This window comes from Aureococcus anophagefferens (genome assembly GCF_000186865.1).
Source record: "Aureococcus anophagefferens unplaced genomic scaffold AURANscaffold_5, whole genome shotgun sequence".
NCBI classification, from domain to species: domain Eukaryota; class Pelagophyceae; order Pelagomonadales; family Pelagomonadaceae; genus Aureococcus; species Aureococcus anophagefferens.
In genome coordinates, this window is record NW_008705565.1 from 1,446,360 (window position 1) to 1,468,474 (window position 22,115).

General features: G+C 72.0%; 3 protein-coding genes across 3 annotated transcripts; 2 read left to right on the forward strand and 1 right to left on the reverse strand.

Moving 5' to 3' along the window:
* Positions 1-3,067: 3,067 nt before the first annotated feature.
* Positions 3,068-4,513, forward strand: AURANDRAFT_23618 (hypothetical protein; the record flags this gene model as incomplete). The annotated part of the gene is made up of 1 exon (XM_009036687.1): positions 3,068-4,513. One exon carries the CDS (start codon positions 3,068-3,070, stop codon positions 4,511-4,513), a length of 1,446 nt encoding a protein of 481 aa, XP_009034935.1.
* A 1,347-nt stretch (positions 4,514-5,860) lies between these two features.
* On the reverse strand, positions 5,861-6,675 carry AURANDRAFT_52899 (hypothetical protein; the record flags this gene model as incomplete). Its single annotated transcript, XM_009036966.1, has 1 exon — positions 5,861-6,675. One exon carries the CDS (start codon positions 6,243-6,245, stop codon positions 5,931-5,933), a length of 315 nt encoding a protein of 104 aa, XP_009035214.1.
* Positions 6,676-7,325: 650 nt separating this feature from the next.
* On the forward strand, positions 7,326-13,217 carry AURANDRAFT_36761 (hypothetical protein; the record flags this gene model as incomplete). Its single annotated transcript, XM_009036688.1, has 5 exons — positions 7,326-7,379; positions 7,499-7,618; positions 7,675-8,858; positions 9,070-10,657; positions 10,751-13,217. The coding sequence occupies 4 exons, from the start codon at positions 7,568-7,570 to the stop codon at positions 13,142-13,144; spliced, it is 5,217 nt and encodes a 1,738-aa protein (XP_009034936.1).
* Positions 13,218-22,115: the final 8,898 nt, after the last annotated feature.

Genomic DNA, 22,115 nt, shown 5'->3' on the forward strand with positions numbered 1-22,115 from the left:
GCGAGGCCATGAGCGCCGACGTGTTCCAGCCCAGGGGCGCGAGCGGCACGTCGCGGCCCACGGTGCCGCTGTTGTTCGACGCCCAGCGCGCGTGGCGCCGGCCGATGGCGTTGCGCGACGAGCACGCGTCGCCGCAGGCATTTAGCACGTCCGCGGGCAGCACGGCGTCCGCGGGCGCGTCGAGCACCCAGAAGTCCGACGGCGCGACGCCGTGGCTGTGGAACCACGACGTCTCGAAGCGGCCGCCGACGGGCAGGACGTAGGAGAACCACGCGACGCTCTCGCCGGTGACGTCGTAGAGCGCACCGTCGCCGCCCACGGCGAAGTCGAGCTGGAAGAGGGGCGCGTAGGGCGTCCGCGGCCGCACCCAGGTCCGCCCGTACTCGTAGTAGAGCCGCACGGGCCCGCCGGGCGGCACGTGCTCGAGCACGGAGTTGGACCAGAAGTCGACGCCGGGGTAGCGCGGGAAGCCCGTGCGGGCCGGGAGCTTGACGTAGTAGCAGGCCGTCGCCTTGTCGTCGAGGTCGCCGCGGCAGCCGTAGAAGTCGCCGTTGAAGCCCGGCGTGTTCGTCGACGTCTGGATGTACTCGTCCTTGCCCGCGAGCGCGCGCTCCGGGAGGAAGGCGACGGGGTTGAAGCCGAAGAAGGGCGACCCGGGCGTCTCGTAGCCGAGGGCCTCGGGGAAGCCCACGAGGAACGTCGCGCTGTGGTGCGGGTGCACGGGCGGGTACGTCAGGGGCCGCCGCGCTCGTCGACGTAGCCGTCGACGGCCTCGACGAGGTACCAGGTGTCGTTGCCCGGCGGCGGCCCCGCGGGCACGAAGAAGTCGTTGATGATCTTCGACGGGCTCAGCGTGATGGGCCCGAGCCGCGTCACGTAGGTCTCGAAGGCGTCGCCCGACGCCGCGTCCTCGCGGCTCCAGGAGCAGACGGACGCGTTGAGCAGGTACTGGGACCACTGGTTGTACATGTTCTTCGACTTCCAGCGCGGCCCGGCGAAGGCGCCGCCGTAGCCGTTGGCGAGGTAGCGCCGCGTGTGGCGGAAGACGTCCTCGGGCGGCGACCACGCGCACGCGTCGCGCCGCGCCGCGTAGGCGCCGACGTAGGCGTCCGGCGCGCTGTAGCGGAAGCCCTGCACCTCCCAGCCCGCGGGCGGCACGAAGGCCGCGTCGCTCGCCGCCCACGTGTCCTTCGCGTCGCGCAGGGGCTGCCGCTCGTCGCCGCCGCTGCGGTACCCGGGCGCCCAGTTGCCGTGGGCCTTGCGGGGCGCCGCGACGTGGACGCGCTTCTTCGTCGACGACTTTTTCGCCGCGCCGCTGGCGGCGTGCAAGAGGAGCAGCGCGGCGAGCATCGCTCTATGGCAGGTGCGAGAGCGCCATCATCGCGGGCTGCATCGATGCGGCATCATCGTCGTGAGCCCAGGGCGTCGGAGCTCATGATCGAGAAGGGCTCGATGTCCCCGGGATCGAGGCAGTAGGAGCTGCTCGCGTAGGCGCCCGCGTCACCGCCGCCCTCCGGGCTCATCGCCTAGGCGCGGCGGGGGCGCCGGGCATGCGGCGCGGGGCCCGAGGGCTGCCCCCCATTGCATTGTCTGTGTAATTGGAGCAGGTGTGCAAGGGCCTTCCTTGACGATTGGCATCAAATTACACAAAATAAAGATATGACATTTCCTTTATACCGGCTAAGACATCAATATCTCCAATACACGATGGTGCCGGCCAGCGGCCTCGCCGCCGCCGCCGACGACGCGCGGTTGCAGTCACAAACGATGAAGGTGCTGCTCGGCGGCATCGGCGCCGCCGCCGACGACGCGCGGCTGCAGCGCTGGGGCCACAGCGCCGTGCGCGTCGGCGCGCGCGTCGCCGTCTTCGGCGGCTACGGCGGCGCGAAGCCGAAGCGCTGCGGCGACGTGCTGCTCGTCGACGCGAGCGGCGCCGTCGAGGAGGCGGCAATCGCGGCGGACGCGGCGGCGCCGGCGGCGCGCGAGCAGCACGCCGCGGCGGGCTGGCGGGACGGCTTCGTCGCCTTCGGCGGCCGCGCGGATCCCGCGAAGCCGTTCCGCGACGCGTGGACCTGCGCCGTCGCCGGCGACGCGTGCGCCTGGACGGCCGTCGACGCGGCGGGCGACGCGCCGCCGGCGCGCTGGGCGCACGCGCTGCTGCCGCTGCCCGGCGGCGACGCGTTCCTCGTGATCGGCGGCCGCGACGCCGTCGGCGCGCTCGAGGGCGACGCGTGGTCGCTCGCGCTCGACGGCGCGGGCACGGGGACGTGGGCGCCCGTCGCCTGCGAGAACGGGCCCGTCCACGCGCCGGCCTGCTGCGGCGCGACGCGCGACGGCGCGATTTTAGTGTTCGGCGGCGGCGGCGGCGTCGCCGCGCGGACGCTGGAGGGCGGCGCGTGGCGCGCGGTCGCGTGCGACGACGCGGCGGCGGAGCAGTTGGAGAGAGACGGCGGCGCCGTCTGCGCGACGGGCGCCGACGGCGAGCTGCTTCTGGTCGGCGGCGCGCCCCGCGCGCACGCCGAGCCCTGCCGCGCGCCGGGCCCGCCGCCGGCACCGCGGCCCGAGCTCGCGGACGCGGCCGTGTTGCGCTTCGACGGCGAGACGGTCGCGCTCGCGGCCGCGGCGACCGTCGACGGCGACGGGCGCTATCCGGTCGACGCCGCGGCGGCGGAGCTCGGCGACGGCGTGTTGGTGCTCGGCGGCGGCGTGCCCTACCTCTTCGGCCCCGTCTTCGGCGCGAGCTTCGCCGTGCGCTTCGATCGCGCGGCGGTCGCGGCGGGCGCGGACGCGGTTTCGGACGCGGCGGCGGACGCGGCCGCGGCGACGGACGCGAACGAGCCGTCGGACGAGGCGACGGTCGACCCGCCGGAAAGCCCGCCGGAGCCGCCGCCAGCATCGGCCGCGGAGAAGTCCACGGAGCCCGCGCCGCCGACGCCTCCCCCGGGGTAACGTTGTAGCACACATTGCCTCCTTGAAGCGCCTCCCGAGCCCGAGGAGCTTGCGCTTCCGCCCACAGCGTCGTCGCAGGGCGTCGCGGGAGGGGGGTGAGAACCGGCCGCTCGCCAGGATGCGGGCCTGGCTGCGCGTGACGCACGACGAGGGCCCCTGCCAGCGGAGCCTCCACGTCGCGGCGATCTGGCGCGACAAGATGCTGTGCTTCGGGGGCTACGACGGGTCGAACCGCGTCAACGACTGCTGGGAGTTCGACTTCGGGAAGCGGTCCTGGTCCCTCGTCGTGCCCGCGTCCGGGTCCCCGCCGACGCCGCGGGACCGCCACGTCGCCGTCGTCTGGGGCTCGAGCTTCTACGTCTTCGCGGGCTTCGACGGCACGTCGCGCGTGAACGACTTCCACGAGTTCTCCTTCGGGAGCTCGAGCTGGGCGCCCGTGCGCGCCCTGAGCGGGCTGGCGCCGTCGCCGCGCCACTCCCACGCCGCCGTCGTCTACCACGACTCGCTCTACGTCTTCGGCGGCTACGACGGGAGCTACCGCTGCGACTTCCACGAGTTCAACTTCGTGACCTGCGCGTGGAGCCCCATCACGTCCGACGGCCGCGTGCCGCGGGCGCGCTACCGCGCGACGACGGTCGTCCACGAGCACGCCATGTACCTCTTCGGGGGCCACGACGGCACGCGGCACCTCAACGACGTCCACGTCTTCGACTTCGGCGCGCGCGCATGGAGCGGGCTCCAGGCCGAGGGGCCGGCGCCCATCCCCCGCGACTCCCACGTCGCCGTGACCCACGGCCACTCCATGTTCGTCTTCGGCGGGTCCACGGGCTCCGCGATGAACGACTTCCACGAGCTCCGCCTCGACGCGCGCAAGTGGCAGCCCGTGCAGGCGTCCGGCTACGCGCCGGGCCACCGCTTCTGCCACGTCGCCGTCGTCCACAAGGACTCGCTCTACGTCTTCGGGGGCTACGACGGCTCGAACCGCCTCAACGACTTCCTCGAGTTCAAGTTCGGCTTCGGCGGCACGGACATCCCCGCGTCGTCGCTCATCACGGACCTGCGGCAGCTCGTGGACTCGGAGACGCTGAGCGACGTGACCTTCCTCGTCGACGGCCTGCCCGTGCGCGCCCACAAGGTGTTGTGCATGCGCTGCTCCTACTTCCGCGCGCTCTTGACGGGCGAGATGCTCGAGAGCCGCGCGTCCGAGATCGCGATCAACGACGTGCGCCACCCCATCTTCCTCGCGTTGCTGGAGTACCTCTACACGGACAACGTCGACATCGCGCTGGACATCGCCATGGAGCTCTTCCAGGCCGCGGACCAGTTCGGCGTCGAGCGGCTCAAGCGCATGTGCGAGTCGAAGATGCTCGCGTCCATCCACGTCGAGAACGCGGCGACCATCTTCCACGCCGCGGACCAGCACGCGGCCAAGAGCCTCCGCGAGAAGTGCCTCAACTTCATCCTCACGAACTTCGACGCGGTCACGCGCACCGCGTCCTTCGAGGAGATGGGCCGCGTCAACGTCGAGCTCGTCTTCGAGATCCTCAAGTCCCGCTCCAACTAGGTGCGCGTTACCCGCCCCTTTCTTGTCTTGCTCCTGGGGGTCTTGGCCGGTCGCGCGCCAGCTTGTAACTTCAACATCTCACGTTGCTCTAACGAAGCCGAGTGTGCCGCGTCTTCGTTGCAATGGGCAGCGCAATGGTCAGGGCAGCCTAAACGCCGCGATGGGGGTCGACGAGATGACGGAGGAGCTGCGGCGGAAGCACATCGAGACCCTGGAGGTCCTGCAGGAGTTCCAGGACGAGAACGACGCGCTCAAGTCGAAGCTCGCCGGCTCGGCGGCCTCCGAGGTCGAGGCGCTGCGCGCGTCGCTCGCGTCGGCGACGTCCGGCCGCGAGGCCGCCGAGGCCAAGGCCGAGGCCGCCGCCGCGTCGGCCAAGGAGGCGGCGAAGAAGCAGCGGTCCGCGGAGAACGGCCTGCGGACCGAGCGGTCGCTTCGCGCGGCCGAGACCGCCGAGGCCGAGGCCGCGGCCGCCGCGAGCGCGGACGCGATCCGGCGCCTCGAGCACGAGCGCGACGACGCCGTGCACGCCGCCGCGGCCCGCGCCGACGCCGACGCCAAGCAGGTCGCGGCGCTCGAGGCGAACGCGGCCGAGTCGGCGCGCGAGCTCGAGAAGGCGCGCGTCGTCGCCGCGGCCTACAAGGCCGCCAACGAGCAGGACTCGGGCCGCGCGGATGCGCTGGACCAGGAGAAGGCCGCCCTCGCCGAGAAGCTGCGGCGCATGACGACGCACCAGTACGAGCTCGGCGAGCGCGCGCGCGAGCACGAGGCCGCGGCGGCCGCGGCGCGCGCGGAGCTCCTCGCGGCGTCGCGGAAAGTCGTCGCGCCGGCGCCGCCGCCGGCGCCGGCGACGGCCTCCGTCGCGACGCAGACCGACGGCGACGACCCCGCGGCCGTCGCCGCGGCGCGCGACGCGCTGGCGGAGAAGGTCGACGCTTTGGAGCGGCGCCTCGCGGAGTCGCACCGCGGCATCACGGTCAAGCCGTCGCCGCCGGCGGCCGACGCGCCCTTCGGGGACTACGTCGGCATCAAGCGCGAGAACGCCAAGCTCCGCATGGAGCTCGCGGAGCTCCGCCAGGCCCACGTCGCGCTCGCGGAGGCGGCGCCGGAGCGGCGCGCCGCGCCGGCCAAGGGCGCGCGCGTCTCCGCCGCGCGCGCGCCCGCGCTCCCGGGCATCGCCGCGAAGCGGCCCTCGGGGCTCCGGCAGTAGGTGTTGTCTTTTTTTGGGGGGGTGGCGGCCCCGACTCGGAGCGGCCCGGAAATGCGGACCGTCTCTGCACGACGACGTCGTCCGGGAGAAGAGCGCGCGCCCGGGCCGGGCGCTCTAGCCGGGCGCCCATCGCCACGGAAGAGACTAGGAAGTCGAGTTAGGCGGGGCCGCGCGACGGCCGCGACCCCGACCGGAGGAGGGACCGCGCGCTCAGACGAGGATGCACGCGCCGCCGCACGCCTTGATCTTCCTCTCGGCCATCTTGGTGAACATCTTGGCCTTGACGACGACGGGCTGCTTCGGGAGCCGGCCCTTGCCGCAGACCTTGGCGAAGCCGCTCTTCGTCACGTCGATGACGGGCGCCTTGCCCTCCGGGACGGACTCGAGCGTGCCCACGGGGAGGGACGGCCAGAGCATGTCGAGGTTGATGATGGGGCAGTGGGCGCGGTTCTTGAGCACGTGGAAGTGGCGCATGCCGACCTTACCGAAGTAACCCGGGTGGAACTTGTCGAACAGGGTGCGCATGTGGTGCTGGCCGCCGGCGTTACCGCGGCCGCCGGGGTGCTTGCGGTGCTTGCCGACGCGGCCGTGGCCGGCGGACACGTGTCCGCGCTTCTTGCGGTTCTTCGAGAGGCGCGTGAGAGGCTGCGGGGGCGAGCGGGCGTCGAGCGGGGCGTTCGAAGCGCGCGAGGGAGAAAGGGCGTCGAGGGGCGATTTGCCGAGGCGCGCTCTCGTCGGTGGGCGAGCGGCAGGGACTCCGGCGGCGTCTGGGGCGCGGCGGCGGCGGCGCGGGCGGGTGTCGGGCCAGCCCGCGCGCGCCCGCGCGCTCGTCGTTGCCACAGAGCGTCGCCGAAGCCGCCCCACCGCGTTTTTTTTCGCACTCTCTCGTCGCAGCGCGTCGGCGGGCGTCACGACGTCATCGACTGCCGGAGAGCAGCCCAAACACGCGCGTGGTGGGTAATTGGACGCCGCTCGTCGCCATCTTTGCGCGTCTCAAGCACTCGCGAGCGTCGCCGACTGGGTGCCGCCGGGGGTCGATTAGCTCGAGTAGGCCTTCGAGTGATCAGAGCGGCGCGGCCTGCTTTAAGCACACCATCGGATCTCCGCCGGCTACGACCGTCTCAGGCAAGCCCCTGCTAGACCCTCGATATCGGGGCCATGCCCTCGGAGAGCCGCAGCTGAGGCACGGGCGTCGTCCATCCGCGCCGCGCCTACGGACCGTGTGACAAATCCGGCACCACCGACCTCGCCACCAGCGACGGCGCTGGACACGCCACTTGGTCGCATTGTCGACGATGTTCCGGGGGCTCGAACGCGCCCGGGCTGGTGATTTCCGAGTACTGCATCGCCGCGCGAGTGCGGTCGGCCGGCGGCGCGGCACTTGGCCGGGGATCGCCCTCGACGAGGCCGACTCGAGGTGCCGCCGAGACCGCGACGCCGCGAGCAGCACCTGACATCGCGCGCGACGCGCGTCGGCCGCCGCCCAAACGACCACGGCGCGTTGAAAAGAAGCGCGAATCACCCGCCTGAGCGGCCGGCCGCGAAAACCACCCGCTTCGAGCGGGCGGCGCGCGCCACGCCACCATGGAGGGCAAGACGCACGTGATCAAGAAGGTCCAGTTCGGCATCCTCGGGCCGGATGAGATCGCACGCGCCCGCGTCCGCACGCCGAGAGAGCACGCAAAACGCTTCGCGCGCGTCCGCGACCCCGCCGCCCCCGCGCGCAGCGCAACATGTCGGTGACGCAAAAGACGAACGCGCGCGAGCGCGCCGTCGAGGCGGGCGTGACCAAGTACGAGACCTACATCGACGGCCAGGCCGTCTACGGCGGCATCAACGACCCGCGCATGGGCAACCTCGACGACAAGGACGACCCGGGCCACTTCGGCCACATCGAGGTATCCGAGCCGCGTCTGTTAGAGAGAAACCGCGCGCTCACACCCTTTTTTCGCAGCTCGCGCGGCCCTGCTACCACCTGGGCTACATCAAGGAGGTGCTCATGTGCCTGCGCTGCGTGTGCTTCCACTGCAGCCGCCTGATGGCGGACCCGAGCGACTACAAGGTCCAGGGCGCGCAAAAGTACAAGGCGCAGAAGCGCCTCGAGGCCATGCACGGCCTCTGCCGGTCCAAGAAGCGCTGCGAGTTCGCGACGGGCGCCGAGCTCCAGCAGGCCATCATGGACGGCGAGCAGGAGGGCGCCGTCTACGGCTGCGGCGCGCTCCAGCCGACGTTCCGCCGGCGGACCGCGCAGTCCATCGAGGTCGAGTTCCAGCCCGACGAGGAGACGATCCCGGGCACGGGCGACCGGAAGCAGATCCTCAGCGCCCACCGGGCCTACGAGGTGCTGCGCAACATCTCCGACAAGGACGCGAAGATGCTCGGCCTCGACCCGAAATTCGCGCGGCCCGAGTGGCTCCTCATCACGGTGCTCCCCGTGGCGCCGCCCCACGTGCGGCCGTCCATCCAGCTCAGCGACTCGAACGCGCGGTCCGAGGACGACCTCACGCACCAGCTCGTGAACATCGTCAAGGCGAACAAGACGCTCGAGTCGCTCTGCCGCGCGGGCGAGGCGAACCACGTCGTCTCCCAGTTCGAGGAGCTGCTCCAGTACAAGGTCAACGCCCTCTTCGACAACGAGGCCAACGCCAAGGACGGCGTCCAGGAGCGGCAGCGCGGCGGCAAGCCCCTGAAGACGATCCGCCAGCGGCTCAAGGGCAAGGAGGGCCGCATCCGCGGCAACCTCATGGGCAAGCGCGTCGACTTTAGCGCGCGCACGGTCATCACGGCGGACCCGAACCTGAGCATCGACCAGGTCGGCGTGCCGCGGTCCATCGCGAAGACGCTCACGGTGCCGGAGCGCGTCGCGCCGTACAACGTGCACGCGCTCATGGAGCTGGTGCGCAACGGGCCCGAGGTCTGGCCGGGCGCGCGCTACGTCGTCCACGCCGACGGGCGCCGCGTGGATTTACGGTTCGTGAAGCACCTCAACGACCTCGCGCTCCACACGGGCTTCGTCGTCGAGCGCCACCTCCGCGACGACGACCTCATCGTCTTCAACCGCCAGCCGTCGCTCCACAAGATGTCCATCATGGCCCACCGCGTCAAGGTCCTGGACCACTCCACGTTCCGGCTGAACCTGTCGGTGACTGTGTGGAAATCAACCACTGGTTTGGGGGGTCCCCACCAAACTTCAGAACTCTCTATCTCGGTCAAATCGAAGTCGATTTGGCTGATTTTTGGACGAATCGATCGCTCTCGTCGAGGGCTCGAAGCACAGCGAAAGAGTCTGGTCCAAATCGTTCGATTAAGCTCACATTGAAGTCGGGTTGAAGATTTGATTTCCACACAGGTCGGTGACGTCGCCGTACAACGCGGACTTCGACGGCGATGAGATGAATTTGCACGTGCCCCAGAACGTCGCCGCCAAGGCCGAGCTCCAGCAGCTCATGATGGTGCCGCGCAACGTCGTGAGCCCCCAGTCGAACAAGCCCGTCATGGGCATCGTCCAGGACTCGCTCCTCGCGTCCGCGCGCATGACGTCGAAGGAGACGTTCATCGACCAGGACCTGCTCTTCAACATCGTCATGTGGGTCGGCGACGACTGGGACGGCGTCGTGCCCCAGCCGGCCATCCTGAAACCGAAGCCGTTGTGGACGGGCAAGCAGATCTTCTCGCTGATCCTGCCGAAGCTCAACTTCGCGGGCAAGGGCGCGCGGTTCCCCAAGAAGGGCGGCAACACGCTCAACTGGTCCGACGGCGAGGTGCTCATCCAGTCCGGGCGCCTCGTGACGGGCGTCATGGACAAGAAGTCGCTGGGCACGTCCGGCGGCTCGCTGATCCACGTCATCTGGCTCGAGATGGGCCACGTCGCCGCGATGCACTTCCTGAACCGCGTCCAGACGACGACGAACCAGTGGCTCGTCAACGTGAGCTTCTCCATCGGCATCGGCGACGCCGTCGCGGACCAGTCGACGATGCGGACCATCGAGAAGATCATCGACGAGGCGAAGCTCAAGGTCAAGGAGCTCGTCCAGAAGGGCCAGCGCGGCGCCCTCGAGTGCCAGCCCGGCCGCACCATGATCGAGTCCTTCGAGGCCATGGTCAACCGCGTGCTCAACGCCGCGCGGACGTCCGCGGGGCTCTCGGTCCAGGAGTCGATCTCCGAGGCGAACAACGTCAAGTCCATGGCCATGGCCGGCTCCAAGGGCAACGACATCAACATCAGCCAGATCATCGCCTGCGTCGGCCAGCAGAACGTCGAGGGCAAGCGCATCCCCTACGGCTTCCGGCGGCGCACGCTGCCGCACTTTGCGAAGGACGATCTGGGGCCCGAGAGCCGCGGCTTCGTCGAGAACTCGTACCTGCGGGGCCTGAGCCCCCAGGAGTTCTACTTCCACGCCATGGGCGGCCGCGAGGGTTTGATCGACACGGCCTGCAAGACGGCGCAGACGGGCTACCTCCAGCGGCGCCTCGTCAAGTCGATGGAGTCGATCATGGTCAAGTACGACGGCACGGTGCGCAACAACCAGGGCAACGTCGTCCAGTTCCTCTACGGCGAGGACGGCGGCGACGGCGTCTGGGTCGAGAAGCAGAAATTCGCGAGCCTGCTCCTCAACAACGACGAGCTCCGGGAGCACTACGGCGTGAACCTCGACTGGGACGACGACGGCGACTCGGTCACGGGCGGCGTCGCGCTGGCGCTCGACGTCGCCGACGCCTGCCGCCAGGACGTGGCCCTCGCCGCGTTGCTCGAGAACGAGCTCGAGCAGCTCCAGCGCGACCGCGACGCGCTGCGGGCCATCTTCGCGTGCCGCGAGCCCGACAAGGACGCGGACCCGTTCGCGAACCTGCCGGTGAACCTCGCGCGCCTCGTCTGGGCCGCCCAGCGCCAGTTCGAGTGCGGCCCGCGCCTCGAGCGGGCCCAGCTCGACCCGCGCGTCGCCCTGAGCGGCGTCGCGCGGCTCTGCCGCGCGCTCCGGACGTGCCGCGCGTCCGAGTCCGGCCCCGCGGCCGCGGCCGCGGCCATGGAGACGGACGACGACGCCGACGGCGTCGCCGCCGTCGACGCCCTCGTGAACGCGGGCCGGACCGAGACCGACGCCGAGGACCCGACGGCCCTCTTCGCGATCCTCATCCGGTGCACGCTCGCCGCGCGCAAGTGCTGCTTCGAGTACCGGCTGAACCGCGCCGCCTTCGACTGGCTCATGGGCGAGATCGAGAGCCGCTTCGTCCAGGCGCGGGCCCACGCGGGCGAGATGTGCGGCGTGCTCGCCGCCCAGTCCATGGGCGAGCCCGCGACGCAGATGACGCTCAACACGTTCCACTTCGCGGGCGTCAGTGCCAAGAACGTCACGCTCGGCGTGCCGCGGCTCAACGAGATCCTCAACGTGGCCAAGACCGTGCGCACGCCGTCGCTGACCATCTACCTCGCGCCGGAGATCAAGGACGACGAGGAGAAGGCGCGCGAGGTCCAGGCCAAGCTCGAGCACACGACCTTGGGCGACGTGACGACCTTAACGCAGATCGTCTACGACCCGGACGCCACTTCCACGGTCGTCGAGGACGACAGGGAGTTCGTCGCGGCCTACTGCGACGTGCCCGACGAGGACTTCGACCCCAAGGCCATGTCGCCCTGGGTCCTGCGCATGGAGCTGAACCGCGAGGTCGTCGCGGACAAGAAGCTCCGCATGGCCGACGTCGCGGCGACGATCGCCGACGAGTACGGCGCGGACCTCCACTGCATCTACGCCGACGACAACGCGGACAAGCTCGTGCTCCGCGTGCGCATCCGGTCGGGGGGCGCGCGCGCGGGCGGCGACGACGCCGCGCCGGCGCTCGGCGACGCCGAGGTCGACGACGACGAGTGGACCTTCCTCCGGCGCATCGAGGGCAACATGCTCAGCGATCTGCGGCTGCGCGGCGTGCCCCGCGTGACCAAGGTCTACATCAAGAAGACGAAGATGACGCGCTGGGACCCGGACACGGGCGCGCTCGGCGGCGACGAGGAGTGGGTGCTCGAGACGGACGGCACGAATCTGGCGGCCATCCTGGGCGACAGGGACGTGGACCACACGCGGACGTGCTCCAACGACATCGTGGAGATCTGCGACGTCATGGGCATCGAGGGCACGCGGCAGGCCCTGCTCCAGATGCTCCGCGAGGTCATCTCCTTCGACGGCGCCTACGTCAACTACCGCCACCTCGCCGTGCTCTGCGACACCATGTGCTTCCGCGGGTCGCTCATGGCCATCAGCCGCCACGGCATCAACCGCGGCGACTCCGGCCCGCTCCTCTCCGCGTCCTTCGAGGAGACGGTCGAGATCCTCTTCAAGAGCGCCGTCTACGCGCGGTCCGACGACGTCGACGGAGTCACGCCGAACATCATGCTCGGCCAGCTCGCGCACGTCGGCTCCGGCGTCTGCGATCTGCTCTTGGACACGCCGCAGCTCCAGCACGCCGTCGAGCTCGAGGCGCCGGACGCGCCCGCGGGCGCCGCGGCGGACCCGGCGACGCGCGGCGCCTTCGCCGACGCCGGGGGCTTCGGCGCGCCGTCGCCGGCGCACACGCCCTACGCCGCGAGCCCGTCCGGCATGTACGGCGCGTCGCCCGCGCGCGGCGGCGCGACGCCGGGCTGGGGCGACGCGTCCTTCTCGCCGTCCATCGGCGGCGTCCAGTCCGTCCTCTCGCCCGTCTACGGCGTCTCCCCGGTCCTCTCCCCGGCCTACGCGCCCACGTCGCCGGCCTACTCGCCGACGAGCCCCGCGTACTCGCCGACGAGCCCGGCCTACTCGCCGACGTCGCCGGCCTACTCGCCGACGTCGCCCGCCTACTCGCCGACGTCGCCGGCCTACTCGCCGACGAGCCCGGCCTACTCGCCGACGTCGCCGGCCTACTCGCCCACGAGCCCCGCGTATTCGCCCACGAGCCCGGCCTACTCGCCCACGAGCCCGGCCTACTCGCCGACGTCGCCCGCGTACTCGCCGACGTCGCCGGCCTACTCGCCGACGTCGCCGGCCTACTCGCCCACGAGCCCGGCCTACTCGCCGACGTCGCCGGCCTACTCGCCCACGTCGCCGGCCTACTCGCCCACGAGCCCGGCCTACTCGCCGACGAGCCCGGCGTACTCGCCGTCGAGCCCCGCGTACAGCCCGAGCTCGCCGGCCTACTCGCCGGGCAGCCCGGCCTACTCGCCGACGGCCTACGACGGCCCGAACCACGGCGAGACGAGCCCGAGCAGCTACAACCCGAGCTCGCCGTCGCTCGCCGGCACGACGCCCGCGGGCGGCGGCGAGTACTCGCCAAAGGCCAGCAGCGAGGCCGGCACGGCGTACTCGCCCTCGGGGCAGTACTCGCCCGACAGCGGCGGCGGCCAGTATTCTCCGACCGCCGAGGCGCCGCCCGACGACGAAGAAAAGAAGCCCTAGCCGCCCTCGGAAGCACGCGAGGCCCGGCCCGGCCGCCCCAAACACGAACACCGCTAATCCGCCGCTTGCCAGCGCTCTGTTTTCGGGGGTCGTGCGTCTGGCGCTCGGGCCCGGGGTGGGGGACGGACGTCGCCTGATCTCCGCCCGCCCGCGCGCGCGCCCTATATATACTAGTACTTCCGCACGCGTCGGCGCTGGGTGCTGGCCACCGAAGGGGCCGGGACTCCGGAGGAGCTATGCGTGAGCAGAGGGGTCGTGTGAGAGGTGTCGAGATTTCAGCGAGGAGCTCACCTAGAGCGTCGCGTCGGGTTCAACCCGACGGCGAGCTCTGCTCGTTGCAGCTAGATGTTGCAGCTAAAATCTGCAGCACACTTGCGCCCCGCCACCGCCACTAGACATCGATTTCCCCACTAGAATGAGCTCTGAGCTCAGAGAGCATGTTGGTTGATTTAGAGACCTTATGCAGCCGCTATGGCATGGATTCTAGCCGTTCTTCTTCGTGCGCGCCCCGGACATGTTGCGACGACAACCACGCGCAAAAATCGGCGCTCGATGTGGTCGCGCGCGTCCGGAATCGGCTCAAAAGTGGTCGATTTGCGAGTTATAGCCCATGGATCCAAGGGTTTGCGCGAGTTCGGGCGTGCCAGGAGTCGCAGGGGCGGCGATCGTGTCCTATTGTTACCCCACCGTCGCGCTGCGCAAGTGGTTCCGCGTCGCGGGCTCCGTCGGCGTTTTTACAGCGTTCGAGAGCGTGTCGGCGTTTCGCTCGGGAAGCCTCGAACGCGCAGCCGTGGACTCGAAAACAGCCCCGACGGTCGTCTGGCGGTCCGGTCAGCTCGGTCTATGTACTGAGCGTCCTAAAACGACCAAGGGACGGGCAAAGCTGCCTCGGGCGACTCGATGACCCCGAATCGACTCGAAATCATCAAATCCGAGCACCTGGCGCGGCGGCGGTGGCCGCGCGCGCGCGTCGCTCGGCAACAAATAAGCTTTGGCCGACCTCCTAGGACTGATGCGCCGCGGAGCCGCCGAAAACCGCACCCGAATCGGTGTCGACGCCGCCGAGAACGAGCTGCGCAGGCCGCCGCCGATGTCGAGTGGCGGCCTCCAGCCAATCAGGACGCAAGTGAGCAGCTCCGGCGCGCGACGAGATCCGAGCAGACCTGAGGTCGGAGCCGCCACAGGTCTTCGTGTGCCAGCCCAAGTGACCGGCAGAAAACACCCACATCGCGCCGCGTAGCCCCGGCGGCCACCAACCGGCACGCGCGCGCGAAAAATCCGCGCGTCGGGCGGCGAAGAACACGCCAAAAGAAATGCTCGAGGTGCGCGAGCTCTTCCAGACCAAGAAGCTGGGCCTGCAGCTGGGCTGGGACGAGGAGCACGACCGCGCCGTCGTCGAGAAGGCGCCGGAGTCGCGGCCCTGGCTCCTGGGCCTGAAGCTCGCGAGCGTCGGCGAGCGCGCCGTCGCGCCGATCGAGACGAAGCGGGCGTGGAGGGCGCTCCTCGAGAGCCTCGCGCCGCGGCCCCTGCGGCTCGGGTTCCTGCCCGCGGACGTCGACGCCGAGCGGCTCGCGGCCGTCGTCGCGTCCGTCGCCGCGGGCAGCGCCGCGCCCGACGACGCGGTCGCGCGCGTCGCCGGGCGCCTGTCGCTGTCGCCCGACGCGCTCGCGCCGCTCGCCGACGGCATCGTCGAGGCCGTCGAGGCCGCGCGCGCCGCGCGGAAGAAGGACCGGCGAAAGATCCCGAAGAAGGCGCGCGCGTCGCCGCCGCCGCCCGCCGCCGCGGCGTCCGACGCCGAGTCGGCGACGTCGGAGCGGTCGGGGAGTTCGGAGCCGCCGGAGCGGACGGAGCGGCCCGAGGCCGCCGCGCCGGCGAAGCGCAAGCAGGCCGCCGCGCCGGAGGAGCGCAAGAAGGCCGCCGCGCCGGAGAAGCGCAAGAAGGCCGCCAAAGCCGCCGCGAACGAGGAGGAGAAGCCCGCGACGCCGCCGCCGCGGGCCCCCGCCGCCGAGACCGACTCGGAGACGCGGGGCCGGTCGGCGCGCCGCGCCGAGGACGCCCCCGGCTCGGACGCGCGGAGCCGGAGCCGGTCGCCGCGCGCGGGCGCGTCCGACAGCGAGGACTCGACGGCGCTCGACGAGTCGTTCGCGCCCGCGATGGAGGCGCTCGTCGCCGAGCCCGCGCACGCGACGCTCGCGGCGGCGCCGCGCCGCGGCGACCGCGCGGACGCGCTCTCGGAGCGGAGCGAGCGCTTCCGGCGGCGCCGCGCGGCGCTCCGGAGCCGCTACGTCGACCGCCGCTTCGTCGACTACTCCGCGGGGAGCGCGACGCTCCGCGTCGTCGACGTCGAGTACGACCACGGCCGCGCGACCTTCGTGCTCCTCGCGTCCGACGGCGGCGCGCCGCGCGCCTACGACGTCACGCGCGCCGTCGACGACATGGTCGACGACTTCCGGTGCCTCGAGACGCGGCCCGCGGGCACGGCCGTGCCGCCCGAGTACCACATGAAGCGCGCGCGGCGGCCCTCGGCCTGGGAGGACGTCGCCGGCGCCGGCGACGGCGCCGCGGCGGCCGACGGCGACGCGTCCGACGCGGCGGCGCCCGACGCGCCGGCGCCCGACGGGCCGGCGCCCTCGCCGAAGCAGGCGCCGAAGAAGGCGAAGCAGGCGTCGTCGAAGTCGTCGGGCAAGTCCGTCGCCTGGACCTGCGCCGCGTGCACGTTCGAGAACTGGCGCGGCAAGAAGTGCGGCGCGTGCGGCTCGGAGAAGCCCGCGGCCGGCGCGGCCGCCGACGCCACCGAAGCCGCCGACGCGCCGCCGCCGCCGCCGCCGCCGACGCCGCTGCCGGCGCTCTCGTTCCGCGTCGGCGGCGACGGCGTGAAGCGCTCGGGCTCCCCGGACCGCCGGAAGAACCGGTCGCCCTTCGCGGAGGCGCCGTCGCCGGACCGCGGCGGCCGCGGCGGCGGCCGCGGCGGCCGCGGGGCGCGCGGCGGCGGCCGCGGGGGCCGCGGCGCGCCCGCCGCCGCGCCGGCGCCGCCGCCGCCCGCGGACGACCCCTTCGCCGCGCGCGACCGGCGCGTGCTGGGCCTGCCGCGCCAGGAGGGCTGGCGCTGCGCCAAGTGCGACGCGGCCAACGCCGTGGCCCGCGTGTCCTGCGTCGCCTGCGGCGACGTCCGCGCCGACGTGCGCCAGCGCCAGGTCGAGCTCTACGCCGCGCGCGGCCGCCGCCGGTCTCGGTCGCCGTCGCCGCGCCGCGACGACACGCGGGGCCTGAGCAACTCGTCGTCGTCGTCCGGCGGCGACGACGCGCCGCGCGGCGACGGCTACGACCACCGCGCGCGCCTCCAGCTCTCGTCCCTGGCCGACCACCGCCGCGGCGGCGCGGGCAGCGTCCGCGCGTTCTCCGCCGACGAACTGGCGCAGGCGAGCCGGACGCGCGACCGCGCGCGCGAGGCCGACGCGCGCCGCGCGCGCCGCCGCCGGAGCCGGAGCCGCGGCGGCAGCAGCGGCAGCTCCTCCGGCTCGTCGTCGTCGTCGTCGTCGGACGGGTCCCGGTCGCGCGGCCGCCGCGGGCGACCCCGCCACGCCGCCCCCTTCAAGAAGATGCCGTCGCGCGGCGACGGCTTCTTCCTGAGCCACGGCTAGGCACTAAGCTTCTCCATCAGCCTCAACCTAGGATCGAATTGCACTTCAACAAAATATTTGCGAGCGGCTCGTGAGCGGAAAGGTGAGGTCTCTTCCATCTGAGGCTCGGTCGCTTCCGTCTGCGGCGACCCGAGATCATGGGCTGGGACCTGCCCGACGACGACGTGAGCCTCGCGTCGACGGCGCCGCCGGACATGTCGAGCCTGGGCGGCTGGGACAACGCGTCGCTGCCGGAGACGCCCCCGCGGAGCAGCCCCGTGCCCGTGTCGCGCGGCGCGGACCTCGACGAGCTGCCCATGGTGACGGAGCACGAGTTCGGCCCCGCGGCGCCGCCGAGCCTCGGCGACGCGCCGCCGCCGGGCGTCGCCGACGGGGGCCTCGCCGCGGCGCTCGCGGCCGCGCGGCCCGCGGCGGCGCCGCCGCCGCGGCCGCTCGCGGAGGCGCGCGCGGAGGACTCGTCGCGGAGTTTGGCCAAGGCCGTCGCGGCGAGCAAGCAGCACGCGGCCGCCGCCGCCGCCGCCGCCGCGCCGCGCGGGTCCTACGCGGACATGACCGTCGCCGTCGAGTCGTCCGAGTCGGGCGAGTCCGCGACGCACGGGGACCCGTCCGCGGCCGCCCGCGAGGCCCGCACGCCGTCGCCGGCGCGCGACGCGTGCGCGCCGGTCGAGGACGACTGGAACGCGCGCCTCGAGCGGCGCCTCCGGGGCGCGCAAATCTGGCGCGACGACGGCGCGCCCGTCCGCAAGCGGCGGCCGGGGCCGCGGACGGGTGATGCGACGTCGCTTCAACGTGAGTGCGCCGCGCGCGTTCGTTCCGGAAGAGGCGTCCACGCGTCGAGAGCGCTCCGAGAGATGAGTGCTCGTCCAGCCGAAACGAGTGGAACGCGGCCGAGAGAGGCGCCTCCAAAGTCGGGCGCGTCGCACCCTCGCGCCGCGCAGGTGGCGGCCGCGGAGCAACGCGCGGCTCGCGGACATGCGGCGCGTCGGCGACCGCGTCGGCCGGGGCGCGCGCCAGATCGGCGCCCAGTTCGCGAAGCTGGGGCCGTCGCGGCGCAAGCGCTACCGCCTCAACGCGAAGCTCGCGGACGCGACGCGCGGCGTCTGCCGGACGCTGCGCGCCGAGGGCGCGGGCGTCGTGCGCCGCGTCGTCGCGCTGCGCGACGGCACGGTCGTCTCCGCCGGCGACGACGGCCTGGGCCGCGCCTGGGACGACTCGGGCTACGGCTTCGTGCCCCTCGCGGGCCACCGGGGGCCCGTCTTCTGTTTGATCGTGCTCCCCGACGGCCGCTGCGCGACCGCGGGCGAGGACGGCGTCGTCCGCGTCTGGGACGACCTCGCGGGCCGCGACCCGGACGGCCACCGGGCGCGGTGCCTGAAATTGAAGGTCCAGGGCGAGGCGCCCTTCCGCATCGTCGCGCTCGCGGCCGTCGGCGGGGGGCGGGTCGCCGCGGGCGGCATCACAAACGTCGTCTGCGTCTGGGACGACGTCCGCGAGGCCGACAGCGCCTACGGGGACCGCGTCGCCGTCCTCGTGCTGCGGGGCCACGAGGCGCCCGTGCGGTGCCTCGCGGCGCTCCCGGACGGCCGCGTCGCGTCGGGCGGCGACGACGGCACAATTAGGGTCTGGGACGACGTCGAGTACGTCGGCGAGAACTCGTTCACGAAGATGGTGAGGGTCGGCGCCGTCGTGTTGGTCGCCCACGGCCGCGTGCTCGCGCTCGCGGTGCTCGAGGACGGCCGGCTCTGCTCCGCCGGCGGCGACGGGCTCGCCAAGGTCTGGGACGGCGCGCTCTACGAGCTCGACGGCAAGTGCCGGCCCGCGGAGCTCGCGGCCGCGACGGCGGGCACCGCGGACCTCGCGGGCCACGAGGGCGCCGTGTCCTGCCTCTGCCCCCTGCCGGACGGCCGCCTGGCGACGGCGGGCGACGACGGGTGGCTGCGGGTCTGGGACGCGCCGCGCGAGTACGCCGCGGCGGCGCCGGCGTGCGTCGCGCTCCGGGGCCACGCGTCGCCGATCCTCGACGTGCAAGCGTTGAGCGACGGCCGCCTCGCGAGCGGCGGCCTCGACAAGCTCGTGCGCGTCTGGAACGACGTGCGGAATTTGGACGGCCGGTCCGTGCGCGACGCGCTCCGCTGTGTGGAATTCAACCACCGGTTTGGGCGGTCCTGACCAAACTTCAGAATTCTCTAGCTCGATCAAATCGAAGTCGATTCGGCTAATTTTTGGACGAATCGATTGCTCTCGTCGAGTTCTCGAAGCACAGTCGAAGAGCTTGCGTCGAAACTGTCGCATATGTGCACATTGAAGTCGGGTTGAAGATTTGAATTCCACACAGGTGCTCCGCGACGCGGACCTCGAGTCCTTCGCGCTCCGGGGCCACGGCCACCGCGTGACGTGCCTGTGCCTGCTGCCGGACGGCCGCGTCGCGTCGGGCTCCGGCGACGCGTCCGTGCGCGTGTCGGAGCCGCGGCTCATGAACCCCGTGCTCGAGCTCATCACGAACTGCTACGAGTACGGCGACGTCGAGGCGCTCGTCGAGGCGACGGTGCGCAAGGGGCCGAACTTCTTGTGCGGTCTCTTGCTGGGCGCCGCGGAGGCCATCGTGCGCAACCGCGACGAGTACACGGCGCTCTGCGCGGACCCCGAGGGCACGCGGGCGCGCCTGCGGCACCACGGCCTCGCGCTGGCCGTGGACCTCTTCGACGCGACGGAGGAGCTCGTGCGGCGCGAGCACGACGTGTCCCGCCGCGACGCGCTGCTCAAGGAGGCGCTCCTGCCCTGCGTCCACTCGCTGGCCAACGACCGCGAGGTGCTCACGGAGCTCGCGACGGGGCCCGCGCTCTGGAACTCGGACGCGGCGGACCGGCTCGCGGCGACGCTCGCGTTCTCGACGGTGCTCGAGGTCAAGTACCGCTGCGGGCCCTGCTACGTCTACTACTTCGAGATCTTCGTCTTCGCCGTGCTCATGTCCTCCTACCTCCTGCTCTGCCACCTGCAACTCGGGAGCACGGACGCGCGGACGCGCGGCGCGCAGTTCGCGTGCTGCGTCTCGTGCCTGTGCGCGGTGTCGTACTTCGCCGTCGTCGAGCTCTTCCAGGTCATCTACCTGCGGCAGCTCGAGCTCGGCATCCACTGCCCCGTGGCGCGGCACCGGCGGCGCAACGGGCTCGGCGCGCCCCTCAAGGTGCCCTGGCCGGGCGTGCCGTTGCGCCGCGGGCGCGACGCGGGCGACCCGGCGGCCGACGGCGGCGACTTCGACGAGGACGACGAGGACGAGGAGGAGGAGCACTCCTGGCCCCAGCACCTCTACCGCGCGTTTGCGTTTTATTGCGTGCTCCCGCTCGCGGCGGCGGCCCTCTGGCCCGCGACGTGGCTCCTGGCGTCGCGCGGCGGCTGGAGACGGTGCGCGCGGCAGGTGCGGCGCGAGATCGACTGGGATCCGCTGACCTTCTTCGGCGCGCCGCGCGCCTGGCGCAACGACTACTGGAACGTCGTCGACCTGGGGGCCATCACCATCGTCGCGACGGTCTGCTCCTGGACGCTCGCGCACTGGGCGCACCACGGCGAGCCGCCGCGGCTGGACCGCGACGGCGCGCACAGCGACCACAACGCGGCCTACCTCAACCTCTGCGTCGTGGGGGCGATGATTCTGTGGATGAAGACGCTGGGCTTCCTCAAGGCCTTCTCCATCAAATTCGCGACCTTCGTGTTGATGCTCGAGCAGACGGTGCGCGACATCCAGCCGTTCCTCGTCGTGCTCGCGGTCTTCTTGTTCGCCTTCGCGACGGTGTTCCACCTGCGGCTGGCGGGCTGGGACCACGACCGCTTCCACTTCCACGACGACGGCGAGCTGAACCCGTTCCGGTCCGTCAAGGACCTGCTCCAGGCGCTGGTCATGCTCGCGTTCGTCGGCGACTTTGACTACAACGCGTACCCGCGCGGCGTCGACGTCTTCTGGCTCGACTGCTTCCTCTTCGTCATGATCGTGGTCATGCTCAACGTGCTCATCGCCATCGTCTGCGACTCCTACACGGACGCCGTGGAGCACGGCGACCGCCTCTTCTGGCGCGCGCGCCTCGAGCAGCTCACGGAGATCCGCGTCGTCTGGGGCCGGTCGCTCATCAAGCTGGGCTGGTCCCGGACGAACCCGGCGGACGTGCTCGTCATCCTCCAGCAGGAGTTCGAGAACGACGTCGCCGAGGAGTCCAAGGCCGAGGGCACGCGGCGCCGCATCATCCACTCGCTCCGCCACATCCGCGACGAGGTCGACACGACGACGCAGGCCCTCGGCCGCGTCGGCGACCTCAGCGGCCACATGATCCGCATGTCCGCGGACTTCGACGCGCGCATGTCCCGCGTCGAGCGCCACATCACCGACCTCGACGCGAAGTTCGACCGCGTCCTCGAGCTCGCGGAGGCGCGGACGCGCGCGATCACGACGCACGGCGCCCACCTCTAGCGCGGCGGCGCGGGCCCACCCAAGCGCGAGGGATCTTCGTTTCGACCCTGCAGCGCAGCTCCGCAGACGCCACCGACGCGCGAGGCCTAACCTTCGCGCGAGCGCTAATTTGAAACTGCCGAAGGATGCCGTTGGTGCAAAGAGGTCCCCTTTTGTTCGGACGCGTTCGGACGCGTGATGGCGCGCGTTCTGCGCGCCCACGACCTGGGCTTCGTCTGGTTCCACGCCCAGAGCTACCTCTACGCCGACGAGGCGCTGGCGCTCGTGCGGTCGGGCCTCTGCGACGCGCGCTTCGTCACGTCCCTCGTCGTCAAGCAGCGCCGCGGCGCCGCGGCGGACTTCCTGGCCGAGGCCCTCGCAAACCTGCCCGCCGTCGAGCGCGTGCGCTTCGCGGGGCGGCCGCGCCGCGCGCCGAAGCAGCTCGCGCGCGCCGCCGCCGTCAAGGACGACGGCGGCGACGGCGACTCGCGCGCGGCGGCCGCGCTCGCGGACGACGGGTGGCGCGACCGCGCGCGGTGCCTCGCGGCGCTCCGCGCGGGCTGCCCGGGCCTGCGCGACCTCGCCGTCGAGGGCTGCTTCGACGTGTCGGCGCTCGCGGGCTGCGGCGCGCTGGCGCGGCTGGACCTGTCGAACTCGTGGATCCTGCGCAACGTCGACGCCGTCGCCGCGCTGCCGTCCCTCGTGGCGCTCTCGCTCGAGCTCACGTCCGTCGACGACGTGGGGCCCCTCGCGGCCTGCGCCCTGCTCGAGGACCTGGACCTCCGGCGGTCCAACGTCGAGGACGTGGCGCCCCTCGCGGCCTGCGCGCGGCTCCGCGTCTTCAAGCACCGCAACGTCCACTTTTCGGACGTCGCGCCGCTGGCCGCGTGCC